The sequence below is a fragment of the Myotis yumanensis genome, unplaced genomic scaffold (assembly GCF_028538775.1).
Source record: "Myotis yumanensis isolate MYYU_CA2020_CCGP unplaced genomic scaffold, mMyoYum1.0.hap1 SCAF_10, whole genome shotgun sequence".
Classification (NCBI taxonomy): Eukaryota; Metazoa; Chordata; class Mammalia; order Chiroptera; family Vespertilionidae; genus Myotis; species Myotis yumanensis.
Window position 1 is genome coordinate 35767326 of NW_027223761.1, and position 26439 is coordinate 35793764.

The 26439-nt window shown below is 50.8% G+C and overlaps 1 protein-coding gene across 3 annotated transcripts in view; it reads left to right on the forward strand.

Moving 5' to 3' along the window:
* The window catches only part of GALNT18 (polypeptide N-acetylgalactosaminyltransferase 18), a 293469-nt gene extending 279220 nt beyond the window's left edge, over window positions 1–14249 (forward strand). For all 3 annotated transcript variants that reach the window (XM_070425289.1, XM_070425290.1, XM_070425291.1), the window contains 2 exons: window positions 822–986; window positions 13831–14249. In XM_070425289.1, the coding sequence (XP_070281390.1) occupies window positions 822–986; window positions 13831–13977 (312 nt within the window). In that variant the 3' untranslated portion in view covers window positions 13978–14249. The remainder of the gene's footprint in view (window positions 1–821; window positions 987–13830) is intronic.
* The last annotated feature ends 12190 nt before the right edge of the window (window positions 14250–26439 follow it).

Here is a 26439-nt window from a genome sequence, read left to right on the forward strand (position 1 = left end):
GGGTGCTTGGTCTGTAAGAGCACTTCACGTGGGCTGTCTCAGCTCCTTGTGGGGGAATTCTGTGCATCCTCCGTGACCTCTGAGAGAGAACCTTGGAAGCTTGGACCTGGTTTCCCCAGACTTCGCCCCTTGTGCCCTTTCCCTTCACTGATTTGATCTGTATCCTTTCACTGTGATAAATCGTAGCCATGAGTACAGCCATGTGCTGATTCCTGTGAGTCAGTGAATCACTGAGCCTGGGGCTGGTCTTGGGGACCTCTCCATACTCCTGCAAAGCCAGAAATATTTGCCATCTGGCCCTTTAAGAAAAAGTTTGCCAACCCCTACTGTGCACAGTCCTAGGATGGATGGAAGTTACCTGTTGTATATCTCCTATCCCCCAGACTCCAAACCCCCTAATAGTGTCCAGGTTTCCTGCTCTCTAACTACTGGCCACGCACAGTATCTTGCATAAAGTATTTATGGAGGGAGAAGTCAGCAAGCCTGTAAATAATGGATTCAAGAAGTGCTTTTTAAACGGTGGGTGGTGAAATCAGTTTAAAAGGTTTGACCAATGCTTTTCTATGGAAGAATAGAATAGAAAGCATTTGCATTTAGGGAGGCTAAGTTTCATTTCTTGAAAAGTTTGTTTCAGTTGTACATGTGGACCAGATGCTGTGCTGGATCGAAATGTAAAAGGGAGTCGTCTAGTCCATTGCAATAGAAAACATATGAAGGTCATTGGATTGTAATCCCTTCACCAGATGCTTGGGGAGACACCCTGCTAACCCTCCCCATCTCTCCGGTCGTCAGCATGTAACCTCCTTCTCCCCCACCCCCAGAACGTGTACTACACGAGCAGTCAGCAGATCCATGTGGGCGTCCTGAGCCCCACGGTTGACGACGATGACAACCGGTGCCTGGTGGACGTCAACAGCCGGCCGCGGCTCATCGAGTGCAGTTACGCCAAAGCCAAGAGGATGAAGCTTCACTGGCAGTTCTCTCAGGTAACAGCCCAGGAGGAGGCAAAGCAAAGGGAATGGGGAGGGGCCCAGGGGCCAGGGAGGGCCTGGGAGGAGAGGGACACTGTGGCTAGAGGGAGGTGTGACTCCAGGCAACTCTCGGGATTTATTGAGCACTTACTATATGCCAGGGGTTTCACATACATCAGTTCATTGGGTGGTTATTATTATATTGTCATTGTTGCTGTTTTATTATCATTTTTATTTAAGTTTTCGATGTAAGGAAGCAGGCTCAGAGTTGGGAGTCACCTGTACAAAGTCACACAGTAAGAGTAGGGCTGGGATTTAAACTTGGGTTTCTCTGGCTTTAAACCCTCGAATTTCTTCTACACAAGCTCCTTCTCAGGACATGAAGCCCAGCCTCCCAGGTATAGACAGTGCTGGGACCCTTCTGATCTATGACCCCTCTGCCTGCCTTCCTCCCAGTAGGGGTCGCTCTAGGGGACAAGGTTACCACACAGGGCAGTGTCTTGGGACATTTTGTAAAGGGCAGTCTGCCTTGACTCACTGAGAGAGGAGGCAGGCAAGAGGAGCCGGGATTTCCTGGAATGGTCCCTGGAGGTCATGGCCCAGCCAGGCACCTGCCACTCGGGGACTTTGTGTCAGCCGGATACGAGTGTTCTTGAACTAAAGTAAGTTCCCTGGCCCCTTCAGAGGCCTTGCTCCTCCCAGGAGCTCTGGAATCACCAGGAAAACAGCTCCATCTGTGCGGCCCCGGCCTCTCTGTGTCCAGCCTCATGCAGTTCGATGTTGATAAGCATGGCAACTCCATCTCAAAGGTGACACTGAGATTAAGTCACTTGGCCAAGATCTCACAGCCCAAGTGTGGCCGAGCTGGAGTTCCAACAGGCCGGCTGAATCTGACCCCAGGCTGCTTCAATATCCCAGCCCCCCAGGCAGGCCCATCTGCCTCCTTTTCAGCCCTCACAGACAGATAGCCTTCCCACATATGCTCCAAGGTTGCGGACGGGATGGCTCAGCTCATCTGTGCAGATCTGAATGCCTTGGTGCCCCTCACTAACCCTCATCTCATCTCTCCATCTGTGATTGGGACAGAGAAAGGAACAAAACAATGGGTGTCCTTGAAACAGACCCTCCAAAATCCAGCTCCTTCCTTCCCTCATCTCGGCACGTGGCATTGAACAGGGAGCCCAGCCCGATTCCTGCTTGAAGGGACACAGTGAGCAACAAAGCAGGCCATGTAGGCGCGTGGGGACGGGGCAGCCTTCGGCCACTTAGGCATCTATCTAACTGAAACTCCCAGAATGCTTTGATCCTTCTACCAAGAAAACTGTTGGAAAATGATATTTTTAAATCCCTATTTGCAAATCCAGAGAGCTACTCTTACTTGATATTTTGAAATTAACATTTGTGAAATTTTTGTTTAAAGCAAAATGATCAATATTTATCAAGCAACCTGGAATCTCTCCCCAAGCCCACATTGGTTAGGAGCTGCTCCTGACAAGGCCAGAGGATGCTGGGAGACTCTAAAGTCGTGTTCTTAGACATGTTTTCTTGCAACAGGTTTTAATCTTTGCAAATTTCATGGGGAACCTACCAACTAGAATTTTCCGGTGCAGAAGTTGGGCTGAAAGGAGCTTTTAATGGTGCATTTTAAATCTCCTTTCCGGTTGCACAGTCTGCATTATTTACTCCCCTGAGGGCTGCATTTAAACTCCACAGACACTCAGGCTGAATTAATTTCAAAATAATCTAGTGCGATTCTCCCCCGATCGCCTACAAAGATAGGCATTTGCATATCTTAGTGTTCCATCTCATACCCTGACTTTCTGTTTAATGCCTTTCCTCTAACTCTGGGAAGCCCTTCTGAATTTCCAATGCTTCCGGGATGAATCGGGACAGCGCTCGATTCTGACACTGAGAAACCAGGTTTGACGAAAACATCTCTTGGCAACACGGACGCACACGGCTCTAAGGAGAAATTTCCCAATAATGAACATTCTTTCCTTCAGTCGTTCATCAAACATTTATGAAGCACAGGGGCCTGGGCAAGAGGGATGCAGATGTGAGTCAAACAGGGCCTCTGCTCGGAGGAGCTCCTGGCCATGTAAACACACCACACTGGGTGATGAGAGCAGAAAGGAGGGGGAGGGTGTTCTGGGACCCCAGGCTGACAGAACTCAGGGAACATTCGAGGCTTGTTTGATCTAGATCTTGGAAGTTGTAGGACAGTTCCCAGGTGTAGAAAGAGAGAAGAACATTCTATGTAGAGGCTCAGCCTGGGCAAAGGCAAGAAAAAGCAGAGCACACTTGAGAAATGGAAATCAGGTTTGGTGTGGGTGGAGTTTAGAATTTTCCGTGGGGCATAAGAGAGATGAGACTTAAGAGTAAAGTGTGAGCAGATAATGGTGGTCGCCGGAAGCCACGCTAAGAAGTTTAGATTTCACCTTAAAAGCAAAGGGAGAAACTAAGGGAGATACTTAAGCAACGGATTGTGGTGATGGGGTCTGAGTCCCTCCGGCAGCAGAGTACAAGTGGGACGGAAGAAAAGGGGCTGCAGACAGGCAAGCAGGGTAAGAGGCTGCTCCATTCTCCCTGTGAGAGAAGAGGTGACCTGGCTGGCACGGGGGCCTGGGGCCAGGCAGCTGTTGGGAGGACTTGGAGAGTCATTTTAAGTCTATTGGCAGTAGTGATGGGTTAAGTGGAGGTAGTTGTGAAGGGAGTTTATTAATCCAAGGCCACCCCTGGACAGCTTCCTCATAGTCAGGGTTTTCCTGACATGAAGTTGCTAGTTCAGAGTAGAGGTGGGCTCAGGGAACACTGGGCAGGCCATCTGAGGCTATACAGCTCTAAACGGAACTGGACTGGATGGTCGTAAGGGCTTGCCACCCCTGAAATTCTGCCATTCTAAGCTGAAGTTAGACAGCAGTCCTGAGAAGGGCTTTTCCACCTAGAAGCCCCACTGGGCCTGCCTTAGTGAAAAGCAGCATGAATTTGAAAATTAGCTGAGTTCTTGTTTGAGGGTCATATTTACCCCACTTTATGGAATCATTTGTTATTTCACTCCCTGCCCCTGTCTCCTGTCAGCCATAGACTGAAGGTTAGGGCTGTCTTCCACTTTCAGAATCTCCAATCCCTCTTGAGAAGCCTGAGACAGAGCAGACATCCAGTGTGCTATTGATTGAAGGAAGGAGTCCCTGATTTAACAACTCACAAATATTAATTAAAGGCCTCTGATGTGCTAGGAGCTAGGTTTGGGGAGACCCAAAGATGAAAAAAATCCTTCGATGGTCCTCCTTGCATGCATGCATGCTGAAAATAAAAAAAAATAAAAAACAGTACGACTGTACTTCCAGGACATTTCAATGTAATAGTCAAAGCGCCCTGCTCAGTTGGAAATCCCTAGTTCCTACAGAAAACACTTGTAGATGGTAGCACATCCCAACTGCATGCACTAAGTGGGGTGCTCAAAGTCACAGGGCCAATGTGCACTTCTCCCTCTACTGTAACTCCAGATGGAAGGAGACAGGGAGGTAGAGATGTGGAGGCCCGGTGCATGAAATTCGTGCACTGGTAGGGTCCCTAACTGCTCTCAGTCGGGTACTCCCTCCCTCTCCCCGATCAGCCCTGCCCATCTTCGAACTCCTGGATGAACTCCCATCGAGGAGACAATTTGCATACTATGCTTTTATTATATAGGACAAGTATGTACATGGTATGGAGTACACATTTGTATGAAGATCTTTTAAAACAGGAGGCTTTGATGAATTGTCAGGTACTCAGACTGTAGTTCATGCTGCCCCCCAAATGGGGTATGCCGCCACTCCCGTTGGCTGCCAGGTTCTTTGGTGAAAACATTAGCAGGGCCCATCTGGGAGACAAGGGCACACAGATCAGTGTTCCACTGGCGGCCGTCCCCACACCTCTGCCCTGTGCTGCCTCCTTCTCAGGGCAGCGTGTATGCATTTTCTAAATGAGGACCATCCAGGACAATAAGAGGTTTCTATTAACACCAGGAGAGAAGAGAGTTTCCAGAGTATGAGGAGACCGACAGGAGGAGTGCTGAGCACAGAGCCAAGCCCGCCTGTCCAGGGACAATCGGCCCTGATTGGTGGGGTCCAATTTGATAAATTGATGCAAGATGAGTAACCCACTCAGAACAGAACCTATCTGCAGAGCACATTTCCCAGGGAGCACCGCTAATTCTGCCAAAGAATTTCCCAACACCAGGGAGGAGGAGCTCTGACTTTCTCCCGCTCCAGCCCCCACGCTGTGCCAGGAAGTCCAACTTTGAGAACCTTTTGTGCTGAGCAGAAAGACTCTGGTCGGGTATTTCATTGTGGCTTTGGAATAAAACAGCTTTTCATTTCCATGTCACATGAAAGGGCAAGGGTGGAACTGTCCAGCTTGGGGACTGGCGAAGCTCTGTTCAGGCCCTGGCTGTTTCCTTAGTTATCGTTAGCAGATGGCAGTCAGCACCCGCTTCTCCCCCTGCTCACCCCACAGAGATCAGGAGCCAGGACCAGGTGTGATGGCTCAGCTCCCCACTACGCAGACCTCAGGGAGGTTTGGAAATGTATTTATCAAGCATTTACATGGTGCTTACTATGTGCCTGGTACTATTGTAACTGATTTATAAAGACTACTTGGTCCCCATGATAATGTCATTAGGTACTTTAATTATCCTCATTCTACAGATGAGGAAACTGAGGCACAGAAGAATTGAATAATTTGTCCAAGGTCAAATCTGGGAATCCTGTCCAATTTGGGGCCCACACTGCCTTGGTCTCACCTCTGGAAAGCCAGTGGATGGCAGCTCTGGCAGCTCCGGGCTGGGTCTCCCTGCCAAGCCACGTCGCAGGTGCGTCTGAACTGGCTGGATTCCTGCCTCCTCAGCACACTCCCTCCTGCCATTCCGCTGTCTTCATCCTCCCCGCCCCAGCCTCCACCTTTCCTTTCACACTTGACATTGCCATTGCTCCATCCTCAGTCCACTGGAGCTTCACCACAAATCCCAGGCCCGTCTCCCTCGGCCACCAAGTCTCCTTGAAGAAAGACAAACACCGAAGAGCTTATTGAGTCAATGAAGTGTTGGCTATTCCTGGCACAGAGAGACCCCTTTCCCCTACAAAATGGCTTAATCTCAGGTATCTGTAACCAGCACTAACATCGCACCTATGCTTTCAAATATTTGAATACTGATTATAAACTGCTTAACCTGAAACTCCTGCACCCACTGTGCTTAAAGCAGTGGTTCTCAACCTTGGCTGCACATTAGAATCACCTGGGAATCTTTTTAAAATCCTGATTTCTGGGCCTCATCCTCCGGAAATTCTGTTTCTTTGTTACTAATGTTGTGGCCCCACCCCATAACAAAGAAACAGAATTTCCAGAGGATGAGGCCCAGAAATCAGGATTTTAAAAAGATTCCCAGGTGATTCTAATTGGCAGCCAAGATTGAGAACCACTGGAAAGCCAAAGCCCCACCAGGCCACTTGCCCCTGGAAAATTAATTAGAAAGGAGAGTGGAAGGGGAGCTCTGAAATAAACAGAGCATACAGGATGCAGTCCGCACATGACCTCCTGGTGACCGCAACTGTGAGACCTGTGCGAGCTCAGGCCAGACGCTCCAAATGCTGCTCCTCAGGGAGGCCAGTGCCAACAACCAGCTGGGCCCAGCCCTTTCCCCGGACAAGGTGGTGGTGTTTGAGGTCCCCTCTGTGGTCCCCGGACCAGCACCACCAGCAGCAGCAACAGAAACGGGAAATTTAAAGAAATGCATTTTGAGCCTCATTGGAGATCTACTGGATCAGAAAAGTGGAGCCCAGTGATCTATGGTTTAACAAGCCTTTTAGGAGCTCTGTCTAATCCATCTATCCAGCCTACAGCTCCAGGGGGAGCCAGGATGCTTAGTCTGGTGCTAGCTGTTCCACCCCGAGCTTCCACAGACACACCCCTGGGGGAAACTGAGGCAGGGAGGAAGGGCCACGCGATCTGGGGTCAGTTCCTCAATGCCTCAGCCCCAGGGACTGATGGACGACCATAGATCTGCATGTGCCTGTGGACATGGTCAGTGCTCCACCGGGAGACAGGGTCAGTGCCCCCAGTGCTCTGGCTCCTTTTGCGAAGGACAAGACTAAAGCCCAGACCAGCACTTAGCCAGGGTCATGGCCAGGGAGAGCCAGGGGCAGGGTGGGAGCAGGGGCCCATGTCCTTGGGTTCCACTCCCACTGCCTCTCATGCCCTTGCTAGTCACCACTCCAGCGAGGCCCAGGAGGAGAAGGCACCAAGCTGGGGGCTGGGCACCCAGCTCTAGGGATTATTATTAGGCTTCTTAAGTCTGTACATTTAGCTTTCGATTTTTTTAATGCTGTTTCCATATTTAATTTGGTTCCTTTTCCAATTAAGCTCTCTGTATGCCACAGCATCTCTCCTGCCAGGTTTAATTGCCCTTATTTAAATTCTTTAATTAAAAGTATTATGTGTTTCCAGATCCTGTAGTTGTAAGTATTACACAAATAATTTAGATGACTGGACTAGTAAACCACGTGACTGCACCCTCCACAGGGGGCGGGGCTGGGTGGGGGTTCTGCATCAAGCCTCAGCCCCCCAGAGCCCTGGGTCTGGCCCAGAGGCTGCTGGCTGGCCCTGGGTGTGAGGACAAGAGCCTGCTGACAGGTCCCTGCTTCCTTCCTCCCTCCAATGCTTAATGCCCAACACAGCAGAGTGACATGGTTAACATGTCAGTCCTACTCTGCGGTGGCTGGCCCTGTCACCAGGTAAAATGCCAAAGTTCATCCTGTGGCTCTAAGGCCCCACACAACCTGCCCCACACTTACCTCTTGGGCCTCATCTCCTATGCCTACTCTGAGCCGGGGCCTCTGTGCTGTTCTCCAAACACACCAGGCCTCTGCCTGAGTGGGAGCTTTGCTCTGGGCCCTGGGACTCTCCCCAGATATCCCCTGGGCTAACTCCTCTCCTTCACATCTTGCTCATATCTCACCTTCTCAGTGAGGCTCACTCTGACCACCTCTTACCATTGCAGCCTGCCTCACCACCATGCCCGAACCCTCTCACCCAGCTTGTCTTGGTCCATTCAGGCTGCTATAACAAAACGACCGTAGATTGGGTGGCTTAAACAACAAACATTTATTTTGAAGGCTGGGAAGTCCAAGGTCAAGGTGCCAGCAGATGCAGTGTCTGGTGAGAACCCTTTTCCCAGTTTGCATATGGCAGCCTTCTCACTGTCCTCACGTGGGGGCGGGGGTGGGGGGGTGGAGAGAGAGAGAGGTCATCCCTCTCGTGTCTCTTCATATAATCCCATTCATGAGGGTTCCATGCCCACCTCCAAATACCATCACATAGGGGATTGGGCCTTCAACATGAATTTTAGGGGCACAAACATGCACACACACTGCTCTACATTTTTGTGCAGCCTATCACCTTCTAACACACTATAGAATTTATCGTTTGCTCCTCCTCCTAGAATAGTCTTCACTAAGATAAGGATTATTTCTTGTTTGGTCACTGATGTTCCTGACACACAATAGGCATTCATTAAATATCAGATGGATGCATGGATGGATGGATGGATGGATGGATGGATGGATGGATCAATGAATGGACGGATGGATTGATGGATGGCAGAGAGTTTTCAAAAGAACTAGATCAAAATGGCTCTTCAGAGCCTCTTGGAGGTCAAGTTGATTTTCCTCTCTGGTCAAGAAGACCCCAGGTGTTGGGGCACGAACATCTGTCAGTCTAGTCCACTCCCTTGAGACAGGCAGGGAGTGGAATAAATAGTGGGTGGGCTGGCCACTTATTCTGGTGGGGAACAGTAAAGGGGACTGGCTCCTGGGATCCCCACCTAAACTCTACCACTTCCTGACCATGTGATCCTGGGCAAGGCTCCTGACCTCTCTGAGCCTCAGTCTCCAATTCTATAAAATGATGATAATTAGCATCTCCACCTCTCAGGGTTATTGTGAGGAATACGTGAGATTGGGCATGTAAAGCATTTGATACAGTGCTGGGCATATGGTCAATAGTGTTAACTGTTGTTACTTTTATCCCAGGTGCAAAGCCTGCAGGTAGAGGTACACTTGGTAGCAACACCAGGCTGCTCCCAAGGGGGCTGAACTCACCAGGGAGGGACTGAGTGGAGGAAGGGAAGGCTCCTTTCCAATGGCGGTGAATGGAACTTTCCCAAAGAGAGGCAAGACCCTAGAGTTTGTTCAGTGAGAGAGGTCAAGGTCTGAGAAGGAAGACATGAGGGAGAAAGCACCAGGGGCCAGTGCTAGCTCTAGCACCAAGGGGTAGCCTGGCCCTTCTCCCCCTACTCCAGATGTCTTTCCAAGATGCATGCCTGGGCTCTGCTCATTGGGGCCTCCAGGGTGGCCTGACTACTCCATTATAGAAGATTCTCCTTTCTGAGCCTCCAGACAGGGAGCTCTCCTTGGCCTCACACCCTGCCCTCCCTGCAGCCCCACACACTCTCACAGAGGCTGTGCTTCTCCACACCCGACCCTGCTCTTGGCCTCACTCCATTTCTTCCACATTCTTCCCAGAGGCCACCCTGGCTGTTTCTGCCCCAGGGTCACCACACTTCCTGTCTCTAGGGTGCCGAGGGCATGGTTGGGCCAGGGTAGGGCCTGGGAAATGTCATAGTTGAATCTCTGAAGGAACACTTTACTTCTCAGAGACTGCCCCTGTCTTCCTCTCTCAGCCTTGGCACGGTGCCCTGCAGAAGGCTCAGAATGTTCCTGAGTGGCTGGTGGGAAAGGAGGCGGCCGCGGCCTCCTGTCTGGGACCAGTTCCTCCAAGCTTCCATGGCCCAGGGTTTGCTGAAGCAGCCTGGCCCAGCCCCTGAGGACATGCTGAGCAGTCAAAATCTCCAGTGGAATGGAAGGGCACTTGGTCTGGCCCCATCTGCTTGCTGTGCACTTTTTCTGGATCCCCCACCCGATTCTATGAACAGCCTCATATCCGTTTGTTGTTTGTAGCTGATAAAGGGATTTCCCATCTGTCCTGCTCATCCTCCAGTAATCAGGACAGAAGTGATCATCTGACCCTAGAGATAATGGAACCAGAAGAGTGGGCGGCTGCCCAGGGCCACACAGCTGACCACCAGAAAAGAAGCATCCTAGTTCAGCACTCTCCCCTTTCCATCTCACCCCCTGGAGTGCCAAACCCCCAGCAGACGTCATGAATAAGAGAGCTGGCTGGTTTCATCCAGCCCTGCCTGCGCTGCACTCCCAGCAGTGGGTAGGACCACCGGATGGCCGGATGTTGGAGCGTCAGGAGAAGCTGGATACAGTCCCAATGAGGAAGCACCAGCCACATGGCCCAGCCTGTGCGTGGGCAGCAGATGTGCTTGGTCTGGAGGCTGTGAGCTTTTACACAGAAGCCATAGAAACTGGGCCAGGCAGAGCCATGGGCTGGCCTTGTTTGGAGCAAGTGTCACAGGGATGCCTCTGTGTCCAAAAGTCCAGCCTTTGAGGGATAGGATGGGGCCTATCCTTGCGGATGTCCTCCACAGTCCCAGCATGGTTCATGGTTCGGGACTGTGGTGTGGCCACCAACAGTGCCCATTCCTTGCCTGTGTTGCAAGGGCCTATTTATTGTTCAGTGGAAATGAGGTGGTTTGTGCTCTGTGATCAGTTCTGAGAGACACAAAACAAAGGAGGGCAACCAGAATGGGGAAAGTATACAAAATTCTTCCATAAGAAACTCCACATGGAAAAGCATAGAAGTGGGGGACATGGGCCTCACCTTCCCCTGTCAGAAGGGAAGAGGTGGAGAAGCAGGAGCTGACCCAAGTGTGGGACCCTGAGGGGTGTTCTGGGTTCCCTTGCTGGATGCCCCTAATCGTAGTTCAACAGGAGGAGAATGCTCCTAGGAGGAGCCACTGGGGAAAGAACGTGCTGGTTCGGGGGCTGTCCCTGCAGGTGGACATGCAGAGCTAAAGGGCCCGAGGCCCAAGAGCAGAGCCATTCAGGTTGCAGATGAGAACAAGAGGATCAGCTTCAAAGTCTCTTCCCACATGGAGACTCTTCCCACATGAGTCCTTTCTGAGCCCCTGTCTCATGGCCACTGGTCCGGTCCTGTCAGGACATGACCTGTAGGTTTCTCTCTGGCTGCACCTGGGGGGCCCCCATGAGGCCGCTGTTTCAGTTCCCCCTTTGTTCTGATGTCTCTGTGATCCTAGGGGCAGTGAGTCACTGCTCTCCTCAGAGGAGGTGCTGGCTGGGCTGGGCTGCTTCACTCACTCCAATGCTTCAGAAGAGGTTTTCTATCTGCAAGGCCATCTCCCACACACCAGACCTTGGGAAGTTCCACACCCGCTCCTGACACGCACACACACACACACACACACACACGCGGACTTCACCATCTGGCTTCTCACTCCCCCGCCTCCTTCACACTCGGCACAAAGTCCCTCCTGGGAGCTGGAATTTTGTTTTAATTTTTTTAACTGAAGAGCAGCACATACACACAGAAACATGCAAATATACGTACAAAAATAAATGCTCAACTTAATTATTTAAAACCAAGTAAATGCCTATGCAAGCACCACCCTGGTCAGAAAGAGCACCCCACCAGCACCCCAGAAGCCCCCTTCTTGCTTCCTGTCATTTGCCACCCCCTCCACCCCAAAGGTAACCCCACCCTGACTTGAACACTGTGGTTTTATTTTGCCTGCTTGGGAAGTTTATAGAAGTAGGATTATGTATATATTCTGCCTGGTTTCCTTTGCTAACGTTGTATTTGTGAAATTCACCCCTCTTGAGTAGAGCGCCAGTGTGTCCGTTTTTGATGCTGCATAGTATTCCTTTATGTGAGTCACCGCTGTTTTCTATCTGCCCTCCTATTGATGGATGGTTGGGTTGTTTCCAGGTTGGAGCTTTTACAAATCATGTTTCAGAAGGCACCTGGGTACCTGTCTGTGGTGCACACCTTTCTGCTAGTTGTATAGCTATAGGTACAGCTGTTGGGTCGCAGGGAAGTGTCTGTTCAGCTGGGGCAGATACTGCCAGTTTTCCCAGTGGTTGTGAGAACTGAGTCTCGATGTGCTCTTGAGATGTCAGTTGTTGCCAGGGGGATGGTGGTGGCAGACTGGGGATGACTTCCAGAAAGGACTTCCGTCTCCCTCGCTCACAGTGGGCTGTTCGCTGGGATGGGCATGGGTGGAGCTGGGGGTGGGCTCAGAGTCTCCCTCTCTTTGCTGCCAGGCCTGCCAGGGCAAACCTGAGCATGGTCACCCCATCCTGTGACCAATTCCCTTCTTACCTATATAAGTCATGACAGACAGATTAATGATCACCTGTCGTGTTCCATCCAAGCTTTTTGCTGGATGTTGAGGGGACAGAAATTGATAAAACATAGAACTCTCAGTCCAGCGGGAGAAAAGACAAGTAAATAAGAACTTTTACTGTCCTTCAATAAGTGCTGAGTCGGGAAAAATCACGAGATGGAGAACACCGCGCCAGCTGGGGAACTGGAGGGGAGGAGGAGGCAGGAGCTAGTGGAAGGTGAAAAGCCTCTGGAGGAAGGAGCAGGCACCGAGCCTTCAGTGACTATGGCTTAGCCTGAAGCAGACAGAGCATGGAGAGGACCCCAGGCACAGGGCACAGCTTGTTCAACGTCTAGGAATCCTGAGAAAATGTAAATGCATTCAGCAACTACACAGAGTTTGGTATCACTGCAGTTCAAGGTGTGCAAGTTGAGGGGGACCGGACCAGAGAGAGACACAGCACCACACCATGAGCATGCGCTACAGAGCTGGGCTCTGTCTTCCAGGCCAGATACGCATCTGAAAAGATCACTACTCCCTGCCTCCTGAAGTGGGAAGGGGATCAGCGAGGAGGCTGATGCAGTTGTCAGGGGAGAGAAGATGGTGGCCTGAATCAGGGCAAGTACGAAGGGATAGCGATAAGGAGACAGTCACGAGGCCTGAAGGAGGTGGAATTGACAGGAATCAGTGCCTAATGAGATGCTGGGGAGTGGTGGATATATACTGAAAATGCCCAGCTTTCCCACAACGATGCCTGGTTATGGCTGAGATGGGAAACACAGTAGGTTCTGGGGAAAAGGTGAGTTTTAGCATATAATCAAGTAGCATTAAGCTACAAGGAGCCCACTTACCCAGGCCAAGCAATTCCACTTATTTGGGAGGCCAAAGCCCAGCTGAGCACATTTTCAGTAAAACTCAGAGATACTCAAAATGCTGACACCCAGCCACATAGCCAGCAGCCCCAGGGTGTTTGGGGTATAAACTGAGTGTGCATGGCTACAGAACATTCCAGAACACCAACAGCATGGGGAAACCATACATATCCAGGGATGAGGGAGCCCAGTGGCCTTACAGACAGAATCCAGGAGCCTGAACTTGGTTGAGACCAGCACTGATGGCTCTAGAGGTCCAGTTGGGAGCACAGACCCTAAAAGCAGGAGGTCAATCACGGGTGGTCCCAAGGAGCTAGGCTTTTCAGAGCAGGGCCCCAGCCTATGGTTATGGAGAGTAGGGCTTAGCCCTGCAGATAGGAGCCGTAGGAGCAACCCAGCATGCTGTACCCCAGCCAGATAGACGGACATCGGGGTGGGGTATCTCTGTTCTACTGAAAAGCTAGGGCTCTGTGAAGAAAACTTACACACAAGTTCATTCTCAGGGAGGAGACCAACACATCAGAGATGGGAGCCCGAGGCTTCATGGGAATGCAGGCCCCAGACCTCCCGTGGCCTCATTGGATCCCCGACATCTAGACGCACACATAGTTTCAGCTGGCACCAGCCGCTAGGCCTCAGGCTCCCCGGACCTCCCCATGTTGCCTGGACACTCTCTGACTCCACCCTCTGCCCTGGCTCCTAGGGAGGCCCCATCCAGAACCTCAAGTCCAAGCGCTGCCTGGAGCTGCAGGAGAACAGCGACTTGGAGTTCGGCTTCCAGCTGGTGCTGCAGAAGTGTTCGGGCCAGCGCTGGAGCATCACCAACGTCCTGAGGAGCCTGGCGTCCTGACCCACCGGGACCCACCCCGCCCGCCCTTTTGCTACTGTGTAGCACCTGCTGCAAGTTGCCTGCTGTCCGCGTGGGTGGTTGGAAGTCCTGGAGCCAGGTTGGTGGGCCCCCCTTAAAGAGCTTTCTATTTCCTATTCAATTTTCAAGCAGTTTCTAGGAAGATGCTGAATGGTGGGTGAAGGTAGTGAATATCATAAACTATTTTGCAACTGTAAATAGGGGACAAATGGAAAATATTTATAACTGTCAATAAAATACTATTATTAAGAAAAGGGTTTCTGCCATCTTTTGTGCCTGGTGGAGATTCATGCCCGGCTCCTCTGAACCTGGAGTTCTCACAGCCCAAGACGCATCCCTGCTTGCCCTGCCGGCTCCGCACCCCTGAGAAAGGAGGCCCTCGGTCCCTGCAAGCAGTGGGAGCGTGTTGTGCAAGCCGCCAGCTTTCTTTGTGAGGCCCAGGGTGGCGAGAAGGCCACTGTGACCTCGGGGGGCACCTTGTCTGGAAGACGGCCTCCGTTCTTTGTTCCCAGAGAAAGTGGGAGTGCTCACTGGTCCCTGGAGCGTCCTCTGCTGGCCATCTGCTGGCTCCAGTACGCTGCCCTCTCCTGAAGTCACCTCCATCACTTCCCAGTGCACAGCTCAGCCCCTCAGCAGTGACACCGCCCACAGCAAATGCCCCATCCAGTCATCAGCTCCATCTCGTTAGCTCCTTCCATGAGTCGTGGTGCATTTGCTTCCCTTCCCGAGGCTGCTGGAACACAGAACCACAAACTTGGTGGCTCAAACTACATGCCCTGTCGGGGTTCTGGAGGCTAGGAGTCCGAGATCGAGGTGTGAGCAGCATTGGTTCCTTCTGAGCGCTGTGCGGAGACTCTCTCCAAGCCCCGGTGGCTCAGGCGCTGCCTGGCCTGCAGAAGGCCATCTCCGTCCTGTGTCTTCTGTCGTCTTTCCTCTGTTTGTCTCTGTGTCCAAATTTTCTCCTTTTTTTAAGGACACCAGTCATGTTGGACAAGGGCCCACGCTAATGACCTCATTTGTACTCAATTACCTCTATAAAAACCCTATTTTCAAATACAGTCCCATTCGGAGGCACTGGGATTGAGAACACATCTTCCTGGGGGGACACAACTCAACCCATGGCATGGCTTAATCAGTTAGGGCTCCAAGTAACCCCCTGACCCCAGCCTGGGGAAACTGGTGACTATCCTTCTTGCAGCCTGTTGCCCAATCCTCTGTCCCTCCAGCAGCGTCCCCTGAGTGTTTCTCGTCCCTGTCCAAGAGACCGTCCTCTGGTGGGGGCTCCTGTGTTTAGTTTGAAGGACACCCTCGCCCCCAGCACCACCTCCAACACTTTAGTTCATACTAGAGCAGGGGTGGGCAAACTTTTTGACTCGAGGGCCACAATGGGTTCTTAAACTGGACCGGAGGGCCAGAACAAAAGCATGGATGGAGTGTTTGTGTGAACTAATATAAATTCAAAGTAAACATCATTACATAAAAGGGTATGGTCTTTTTTTTTTTTAGTCTTATTCATTTCAAACGGGCCGGATCCGGCCCGCGGGCCGTAGTTTGCCCACAGCTGGGCTAGACTGAAGTAGGAGAGGAAACCCTTTCTCAACAGGTTCCAGCCCCACTCACCCCCTCAAGTTCTCCGGGGCCCTGCAGTCACCTGTTTGGGATCAGTAATTTATAGCTGAAAAACTGATAACACAGAGAAACCTCCTGCACCTAAGGGACCCCAAGGGAAGAGGGACCTCCTGTCTCGCCACCTTTGCACACTGAGAACCCCATCTAGCACGGGATTCACCCTAGAGGGGCCCGTAGGAGCTTCCCAGGCTACTGCCATAGGCACCCCTTAATTACTCTCTGCCTACCTAAGCCATATCATGCCTGCGCTCATTCCGGTGGAACTCTTCCTACAGCTGCAACATCCCGTACTCCTAAAGTCACTCTCAGTTCTAGTCTCACTCTACCCACCTCCTCTCTCCCTCTAAAATACCACTTCCTGTTCTTCACCATCACTCACACATGCTTCCTGTTCCCGGTGCTCCCAAGTCCGGTTCCCAGATCACCAGCATCAGCATTACCCGGGAATATATTAGAAAAACACTTCTCAAGCTTCCCAAACCATAAACAATCCAGGTTTGAACAAGCCCTCCAGTGACTCTGCTTCTCTGCTAAAGTCTGAGAATGACTGCCCAGCATTAACCTGAGCCAGTGCACACACACCCTCCCTTCTGTACTGGCCCAGGCCTCATTCGCAGCAACATCTGTTCATACCGCCCCACCTGTTCACACCTCAACATCACACCCCATCCAGAGTGTCCCTACGCCCACCCACCTCCCATGGTCCCTGCCACACCACGTCCCATGAGGAGCGGGAGGACCAAGAGCATGGGCTCTGGAGCCAGACAGCCCAGTTCATCCCTGCCCTGCCATTTTCCAGCTGAATGACCTGGAGCAGATACTTAACCCAGTGGTTCTCAACCTTCTGGCCCTTTAAATACAGTTCCTCATGTTGTGACCCAACCATAAAATTATTTTCGTTGCTACTTCATAACTGTAATGTTGCTACTGTTATGAATCGTAATGTAAATATCTGATATGCAGGATGGTCTTAGGCGACCCCTGTGAAAAGGTCTTTCGACCGCCAAAGAGTCTTAACCTCTTTGTGCCTCCATTTCCCTCCCCCACTTAAAAATGGAGATACTAATACTGCAATCTTTTATGGGGTTGTTATAAAAATGAGATGAGTAAATTTATGTAAAGCAGAGCAGTGATGGGAACATAATAAGTGCTCTAACATCTGAGCTATTATTATTCCATCCATTGACATCCTGACACCCAGTCGCTGTCACCAATATCCACACCTTTATGCTAACCCACACCCACATTTCCCCTTCCTGTCGACATCCATAGCCCACCCCACCTGCACTGACAACACCCATTCATGTCTGTTCCATCTGCCTGGAGGCATTTGTCTTATACCCATTGCTACCTTCACCCCCACCCCTGCACACCCCACCCACCCTGCCCTCTTATCAGAGGCACCCCTGACATCAACCACTCACAACAACATTACCCCAAGAAGAAAACCCAAGAATGATGCCCTTCCCCATAAGCTAACCTGGGGCGGTTAAAACAGGACAGGGGCAGCTCCCTCCTGGGATACCACTCACCATCTCCCTGAGCCCAGTTGCCCGGGCCCTGGCAGAGAAGGCTCTGTGATGGCCTGGAGGGCCCTGACCTCCTAGGAATGGAGACTACGTGGCCAGTCCAGGCTCCACTATATGTTGGAGATATAAAGGTCAGAAGTCCAAGGCCATGTGACTCCAAAGCAGAGGCACTGGATGGGTGTGGGGCCGGCAGGAGGGTTAGGAGGCCCCAGCCCATTCCAGCCCCAGCCCACCCCAGCCTCAGCCCATCCCAGCCCCAGCCCCAGCCCACACCAGCCTCAGCTCACTCCAGCCACAGCCCACCCCAGCCCCAGCCCACTCCAGCCACAGCCCACTCCAGCCTTAGCCCACTCCAGCCCCAGCCCACACCAGCCCCAGCCCATCCCAGCCTCAGCTGGCTGCTTTTCCTGCTGTTGCTGTAAGCTCATTAACAGCTGTTTAGGGCTCTTGAACACCCTGGGGTGAGATCATTATTTTTTTAATGATTTGCACATTAAACAACTTTTGTTTCCTGTTTCTACTGCCTTTGCTGATACTAGAAAAGCCTTTTTAGCCCCGTGTGACAAGAGCCCCTTGACAGCCAGCCCTGCTGCCTGGCCCACAGCTCAGCTCCACAGCTCATGAAGGAGACAGGCTCCTCTGTCCCCGCTGCAAGACGGACACGACTGTCTGCAGAAAGAGTGGCGCAAGCCATCAGTGACCTGGCCATATCCTGACTGGCCCTGAAGGTCACCTGCCTACAGCTCCTGCAGCTTCCTCCATCCCCATCTGAGGCCCTTTTCTGGCCCCAGGCACATGCTCAGACTGGAATACCAGAGAGTTTATCTCTCAGGAACAATCTTCCGTCAGTGAGGGGTGGGCCTCCTGACCCTCCAGAAGAACACATGGCAGATCTGAGCCTCCAGTCTCTCAAAGGTCCCCAGTGGGACTGAGCCCCAGTGGCCCACCTTGATGCACCCCCTTCTTCCCTGCTCCCTGTCTCATCTCCCCTCTCCTTCCCTGTGCTGCCCTCTCCCAAACATTACCTCTCTAGGGCTGCCGCTGGGAGATACAGCTCACTCCCACTCCTCCTGCACAATGCCCCCCCATGAACACCAGTGCCCCCCAAATCCACATCTATACCCCGGGCCTGATCTCCCACTGCTGATGGGCTCTGGGCAGCTGGGTGCTGTTCCGCAGATAATGCTGACCTATGTGCTGAAAGCAGACCTATCACTCCTCCTCCCAGGCCTACCCCAGTGACACCACCCTCACTCTCACCCCTAACCCCCTCACTTCTCAGCCTCCCACCTGTATCTCAGTCCCCCAGGCAGTATGCCTCCTGATAACCCGGTAATATTCCCCGGGCCCCTTCATCGCTCACATGGACCCGCCTCCTCACCTCCGGTCTCTCCCACGCCATGCCTCATCTGTCCTCTACACGCAGTAGTCACAGGGCTCTTTCTGAAATGCAAATAGGATCACATTCCTTCCTGGCCTAAAACCTTCAGTGGGTCTCATCAAAAATGGAAAATGAATAACACAGGCACTGGACTCAGAGGTTTTTCCTTCAGCAGGTCCAGAGGCTGTGCCTAAAGCATCCAGGATGGGGACTTTGGACACAGGGTGGGCTGTGGATGTGAGGAGCCCTGGCTTCTTAGAGGTCACACCCACTGGACATCGGCAGCCCACTCCTCCAGTGATGTTCATGTCCCATGTCTTCGTTCCTTTGTTCAGAAGCTTGTCTTGAGAAATATAGTAGTTTGTTAGGGCTCCTGTAACAAAGTCCCACGGACTGGTGTCTTAAACGACAGAAATGTGTAGTTTCACAGTTCTGGAGCCCGGAGGTCCAAGGTCCCAGTGTCAGCAGGTTGGATCCTCTGAGGGCTGTGAGGAAAGGACGGACGTGTGCCAGGCCCCTCTCCTGGGCTTACAGATGGCTGTCCTCTCTCTCTCTGTCTCTACATCGTCTGCCCTCTGTGCATGCCTGTCTTCCAAATTTCCTCTTCTTAAAAGGAAACCAGTTGTATTGGATTAGGGTCCATCTTAGTGACCTCGTTTTAACCTCATGACCCCTGGAAAGACCCTATCTCCAAATGAGGTCACATTCTAAGGTGCAGGGGTTGAGGACTTCAACATAAAAGTTTTGGGTCCAGTTTCCAGGGCTGCTGCTGCCACCCTCACAACAGCCCCTAGGGGGCACTGTACTCCCTTTGTGCTCTGTCCAAATCCTCCCCCTGTGTTCCTTGGTGAGGCACACCAGGAATTCTGAAAGGGACTGAGCTACCAAAGGGGACTCCATGGAAATGATCCCCAGACCAAGGAGACAGCCTGGGAGTCATTTCCCCCAATACTTCCTGCTCCCCTAGGATGTTCTAGCCACAGCTTTCCATAGACCTGGTCACCCTCAGTTCCTGACAGTGAAAATGCCCCTGCTATAACCTGACCCTTCCTGACTAGGGCAAAAAAGACCCTTCTGTACTCACGTACGAGTCAGGACCTTGGCTGGATACAGATGGTGCACTCGGGGGCTAACTGAAGGGTTTAATGAGGGTGACAGCAGTGTGGGCAGGGTAAGGTGAAACTCCCAAAGACAGCAAGAGTGCAAGCTCATGGGACAGAGAGGGAGGGGTGCTTCCAAACCCCACTGACAGCTGCTTTCATGGAAGTGGGCTGTTCAATAGGATCCATGGCCAACTTAGGAGGAGCCCCCACTGTAGAACCCACAGCCCAGCAGAGAGGGAGCCTTTAGGGGATTTGGGAAAATACCTCCACATCTCCTTCCTCCTGCTGTCAGATAGTCAACCAAAGCCGCCCATTGGCCAAACCCAGCTGGAGGCAGAAGGTGGAAGAGCCACTGAAGTGGTCCACAGAGCAGGCCAAGGAGCAGCCAGAAAAGGCTTCAGCCTGGCCCTGGTCTGGATGCCCAGGCCATCTCACTGCCTCTCCCGTCTTCCTAGTCACATCTCTCCCTCAGCCTCTGAATGCCTCCTGCACTGAAACCAACCATACCAGCTTCCCCGTTTAGCTATTCCTTTTACTGATGTAAAAGGGAGAGGAAAAAGGAGAGAGGTCTCCCCATCTCCAGCTTGAGTCCCTAAGGATTTTGTCAGCCTTGCTTCCTCCTGTCCAATCCCTCAGGGTCATTAATACTTGGGCCTCCTTCAATAGCCTCAGCCCTTCCTGACCATCTCTGGGGGACTGGAGTTGGCCTCGATGCTGTAAAAGAGCCTAGAATGGGCCTCGACCTTGTGCACTGGACTAGATAACAGATCCCTTCCATTTGAGTGCATTTGGTTGGTCAGGGCTGCCTAGAGTAATGTGTTGGGAAAGATTCTTAGTCTCTGGCTCCCACAGGGAAGAGAACCAGAGAGGATGAGCCAGAGCGAGGCCTATTTGGCCTTTCCATCGGCCCTTCCCCCACTGCATTGTGCTGCTCCAGAAGGTGTCCCCCCAGATGGGCCTGCATCTCTCCATGGGCCTCAGCTTGCTGGGCAGGGGCTCTGGAGCCCCTCATTGGCTGGGTGCTGCTGCCAAGAGGCTCCCTACTCATCAGCACTGTGTCCTGCACTACAGACCCAAACACTGGTCATTGCAGTCACCTGCCCAAATTGCTTAGACCCTCCAGCAGCAGACACGCTGCCCTCAGCCCTTCCCCTTTGGGCTTTGGCCCCCTCCCCATCCCCAGCCAGGGGAGAGGGCTGAAGTTCAGTGTGCCTGCTCACCTGTACCATGTTTGGTGTCTGGAGAAAGTCACAGGCCAGGAAGGTCCTAAACATAATCATAATAACAAACATTTGATTCTACGGCCAGTACTAAGGTACTGAGGTAAGTACTTTGTATGTATGTTCTCATTTAATATTCATTATAACATCAACTATTAATAATAGAAGCAACTATTATTATCATCACCATTTTATAGGTAAGAAAACAGAGTCATGGAAAGGCCAAATCATTCTATAAGGACATATAACTAGTAAGAGACAGAGGTTGGATTTGAACTCTGGCTGATTGTAGAGCCTGTTCTCTTAGCCTCTACTACACCATTTTGCCTCCCTTAGGGCGCCCTGGGAGCCCCACAGTAATCGTACACTCCAAGTGTGCATTGATGCCAGTGCTCCTCCCTGAGGCTATACCTGGATCACTAACACCTATAGGAACACTGGACCTGACCCAGACCTGTACTAGGGTCTTGCCAACTCACTGTACCCTACAAGATAGGTTCCATTCTCAGCATCATTTTATAGATGAAGAAACCAAGGAATAGAAGTCAAATAGTTTGCCCAGTGGTTGTAGCCAGAATTTGAACTCAGACCCCCTGCTTTAAGGCTGTGGTGTTAACCACTGGACAACACCACCTGCCATCCACCTGGCTGCCTCTGTGTGATAAGGGAGCCACAGGTGATGCCAAGGCCACCGGGAGCCAGCCTCACTGGGCTCCACAGGAAATGGCTGTAAAGACTGCCCCCATTTCAGTTTCCTGATGAGCCTGACCTTCCAAACGTGACCACAGTGAGAGTGTGATTAATGAGCCAATTATTTCTGTGGAAGACATCGTGCAAAATAAATAGCCCATTTCCCTTCAATTTACTGTTTTAATAAATAAATAGTGCTCCATGCTCAGGGTTTGTTTATTGCTGCTCATACCTGAAAGTTCGTGATGAATCTTCATGTTGTTTATTTCTAAAATTAATCAGATCTGCCCAACGACTTTGAAATATAGGACCGCATTTGTCCTTCGATGTTAACAACAGGACAGCCAGGTGGAGCCCCGGGGAGAGGCAGGGCTGGGGGAAGCGTAAGCAGAGGGCAGGATGCTCGGTGCTCTGGACCCATGGCTGTGCATGCCCACCCAGAGAACCACAGTCAGGGAGGCTCACAACGTAGCTCCATGATTGATGGTTCAAGGGAGATCACAAGGATGGACAAGGGCATAGGAGGAGCAAAAACTTCTTTTTCCTCTGCTTCAGTTGTGGATTCAAACAAGAACAGTCTGTTCAGAGTCCACCCAATGGGCCAAACTGTAAAAGGCCTTCACCTCCTCTTCAGCAGTCATGAGTGATTGCCTAGTCATGTATTCAACCGGCTATCTTTTGTAGAGCTCTTTCCATGCCTCAGTTTTCTTAACTGTAAAATGGGGGTGATAATAATAATATTATATGAGAAAGTAAATGCAAAGTACTTCATAAGGAACACACAAAGAAAGAGAAGTGCCTAAGACCCACCCAGAGGGAGCCATGTCCTGTTTTGTTTGTGTAATTTGGGTGTCTGCTTGTGTTGGACTACCCCGTTACTTAAGTCAATAAATTGCCTTTGCAGCTTAAGCTGGTTTTAGTTGGATTTTCTGTAATTTGCAACCAAAAGAATCTTGACTAGTGAGGTTATTTTGAGAATTGAGACAACTAAAGTGCACAAAGTTACAGCGCCTGGCACACAGTGAGCCCTTGGCAAACATTAGCTGCTATTCTTCTTCTTGGACCCATTGGGTTGGTGGGGCCACACAGCAGGCTGTTTAGATGAGGCACTGAAGAGCTTCCTGGGAGAACACTAACCCTAAGGAATGAGGAATTCAGTAGCTAACACTGATTCAGAAAGAAAACCTACATCAGCAGGACGGAGCAGGGGGTGGATTCTGAGGAGAGCCTGGTGTCTGTCAGTCAGCTCCACCTGGTTCAGCCCCACCGAACGTCCAAGTGTGTGCTCGGTGGAGGGGAGAGTGAAATGGAATGGGGAAGGCTGGAAGTTCCTGACTTCACCCTGTGTGCTCTCTTCCATTTGGCTGCTAACATCACTCAGCACAGGAAGGGGAGTGAGGCGGACTCCCCCGCTTCGAAGTAGAGCCCAGGAACCCTCGTCACTGTGAGGCGTCTCGGGCTGAAAGGTCAGTTAGAGCTAGTTTGCTCTGAGGAGCCAAACACCCCAAATAAACAAGCTTAGTCTCTTTAAGACATGGCTTCTAAGCATTCAACACATGTAGGCTTTGAGAGGGACAGAAAAATAAAATACAGGTTCTGCATTAGCGGTTCATTATCTAAAGAAACGTGTGTGTATGTACACCAGGATGGATGGATGGATGGATGGATGGATGGATAGATGGATGGATGGGTGACTCAACAAAGTACATCAATAGCATCTATGGTTTGCTCATATGAATCTAATGGATCTTCATAAAATATTAACCATGATTTTGAGCTCATAGGCTCCATCTGTTACCCTATTAAGTTAACCAGTGCCTCTGTGACACGCTGAGAATTGCCATTTGAGGTAGAACTAAACATATTTGAGCTGACATCTTTATAGTTTTTTATCTCCCATGCAGGTCTGCATAGCAGCAAAGGCTGTAATGAAACCAGCACAAATATTAGATACCTTTGTTGGAGATGTACTTATAGATCCCTTCTTTCCCAATGAACAGAGCCCTTGCCTAGCTCATCCCTGAGGCCTGGCCCCAGCACCTCTTTGGAGGAGAGGAGGAAATAGACGTGAGCTCTAGCTAACCTGAATTACCACTCACCTGTTCTCCCCTGTTCTCCTGAACTACCAGCAAGAACATTCACATTTTAGCTCTTGTTGACTTTCTGAGCTCTGCATGTTGCCCTGATACAAAGCAATCCTCCCCCTTGGAAAGGTCAAAGCTTCATCCCTTGATTCCTTGCATAAACCCTTTGTTTCAACCCTGGGTCTGAACAATCACATCTTCAAGCCTTTGACAGCTCTGAGGAGAGCTAAATTCCCTTGTGGTTTCAGAGGGATAATAGTGTGGGGATAGTTAAGAGTGAGTAACAAAAAATTGTAAGAGAACAGTACCTACAACTAGGTGGCAATACTTTTGATGCTCTGTTGCTAGGAGCGTACATATTAAGGACGTTTATGTCTTCTTGGAGAATTGACCTCTTTATCATTATGTAATGTCCGCTTTATCCCTGATAATTTTCCTTGGTTTGAACTTCACTGCCTGAAATTACTATAACTACTCCTGCTTTCTTTTTACTGGTGTTAGCATGGCATAGCTTTCTCTATCCATTTAGTTTTAATCTATGTGTCTTTATCTTTAAAGTGGTTTCTTGGGTCTTGTTTTTTTGATCCACTTTGACAATCTTGTAATTGGTGCATTTAGTGATCATTGATGTAGTTGGATTAGTAGCTACCATATTGGTTACTGTGTTCTATTTGTTGCCTTGTTCTTTATTCATCAATTATAGTTCAGGTTTCCATCGCCCTACACTGTTCCCAAGAGGGTTTCAGCTCATGGGTTTCTGTTCCTATAAGTTGTGATCTCTGGATTCACTTGTTGGTCTCTCCAGTTTGGGGGCAGCAATTTGTCCTTACTACCTCACTCTCCTTATGGATCTGAGAGGAGTTGTTGAATTTTCACTTCTCAGGGTGGTAACTTCTAAGCTCCCTACATGCTGGATCGGAAACCAGGGGGAAGCGGGGGGGCTTTTTCATCAATATTTCTAAAATCCTAGGGGAAGTGAACGATTTTCTAGCAAAATACAAGTTACTTAAATTGATCCCAAAATACATCAAAATCTTGAATGACCATGGGAAGAACTTGGCAGAGTTTTAAAGACCTGGCCCAGGACACCTGGTAAGGAGAGGTGTTTGGCTTGTGCTTTCACCCTCCTTCTGTGGACCTGGGAGAAGCAATGGGGGACAGGGGCACGCGTCACTTGTCCAACTTGTGCACCTGCTGCATACCCTCCTGGGGAGTCAAGCCCTCCGAGAGGCAGGCACAGGGCCGATTTTGACCCCCTCGTACCTACATTCCTGAACACCTGCAATAACCCCACCCCCGCAGCTTGTCTGTGCGTGTCTCCTCTGTGGCCTCACGGAGCCTGAGCCACTGCAGGTGCCTTGCCTCACACAGACAGCCAAGGTCTGGGTTGCAGAGCGTCCCAGTGCCTCTGCCCTTTGCTGGTCTTGTGAACCGTGGCTTAGGGAAACCTTGGAAGCAGCTGTCCACGGGACTGGGGATGGCCCTGGAGTTCTAGACAGCACCTGCCTCTAGTACCCACCTGCCATCCCCAAAGCAGAAGGCCACACGTGAGGTGAATTCATCAATTATAGTTCAGGTTTCCATCACCCTACACTGTTCCCAAGTATGGACAGGGCCAGCCAGGTGCGCAGTCAGCTCTGCTCAGCCAGGCCCTGCCAGACTGGGGGTTTCTCGTCTGTCATCCTGACTGTGCTGATGGTGCATCTTCAAACTCCACTAAACGATGAGACGTCCTTTTAGCTGCAATACACCAACCCAATTTGGGAGCCCAAATGACATGGTTCCATCTCATTGGCAGGAATTACAGCTCTTGAATTGGGCACAAGCTGCAGAATAAGTGAAATTGTTGACAAAGAGAAATGTGTTTGAAAACATGACGTGATCTATGGTTAAAGCCTGTGAATTCTGCATCCATCCCAGAAATATTCTATTTCCAGAGCAATTTCTTCACTAACTAGCTATCTCTGGAATGGACCATATGTCTTTTTCATTACCGTGTCAGCTCTGCCCCTGTTGGCAACAGTTCCAGCTGCTAAGCTCCTGATTCCCCATCCACAGGCTCAAACCTGTCCAGGCTCTTGGGCCATGATTCACAGAGACTCTGTGCCCACCTTGGTCCCTGATGCTCCAGAGTCCTTCCTGGGGGCACAAAGCTGGGCCACAGAGCTGGCCTCGGGGTCCTGAGTGCAGCATGTGTAGTCACAGCCACCCTCCAAATAGTCACCATTATGGTATCAGGTCCAGAAAGCTGATCCAGAAGCAGGTAAGGCTGGCCCGTGCCCAAGCAGGAAACTCTCAACAAGGGGCACAAGATTTGCGATATTGACATTCAGATTTAAAGAAACGTGGTACGAGACTTTCTTTGTAACACCTTTGGAGTGTGCTAGATTCGTGGATAAGCCAAAGGCCCTTAAAGAGCCGTGCAAGATCTAGGTGAAAGGTTACATTGGAGCTGATACGAAATCTGTAACCAGGGGCTTTGGAGAAGGCATTCTATGAGCAAATGCCTAATAGTAAAAATAATAGGCAACCCATACATGCCTATGTGCCAGACACTTAACTACTAATTTACATGTATTAGCTTTTTGAAATCTCAACAGCCTTATGCTACTATTATTATGCCTAGTTTACTGATGAGAAAACGAAGGCATGCGTAGTCCATGGGAAGAACCTCATACTCACCAGAGGTGCCATCACTTGTAGTAAGAAAGGTATCTAGAAAACAGAAATGTCAGCCTCCTGCCCTGACAGTAGCAAGCATGTCAAACTCGTTTAACCGAGGCATGCCGTCCGCCGGCTGCGAGTTTG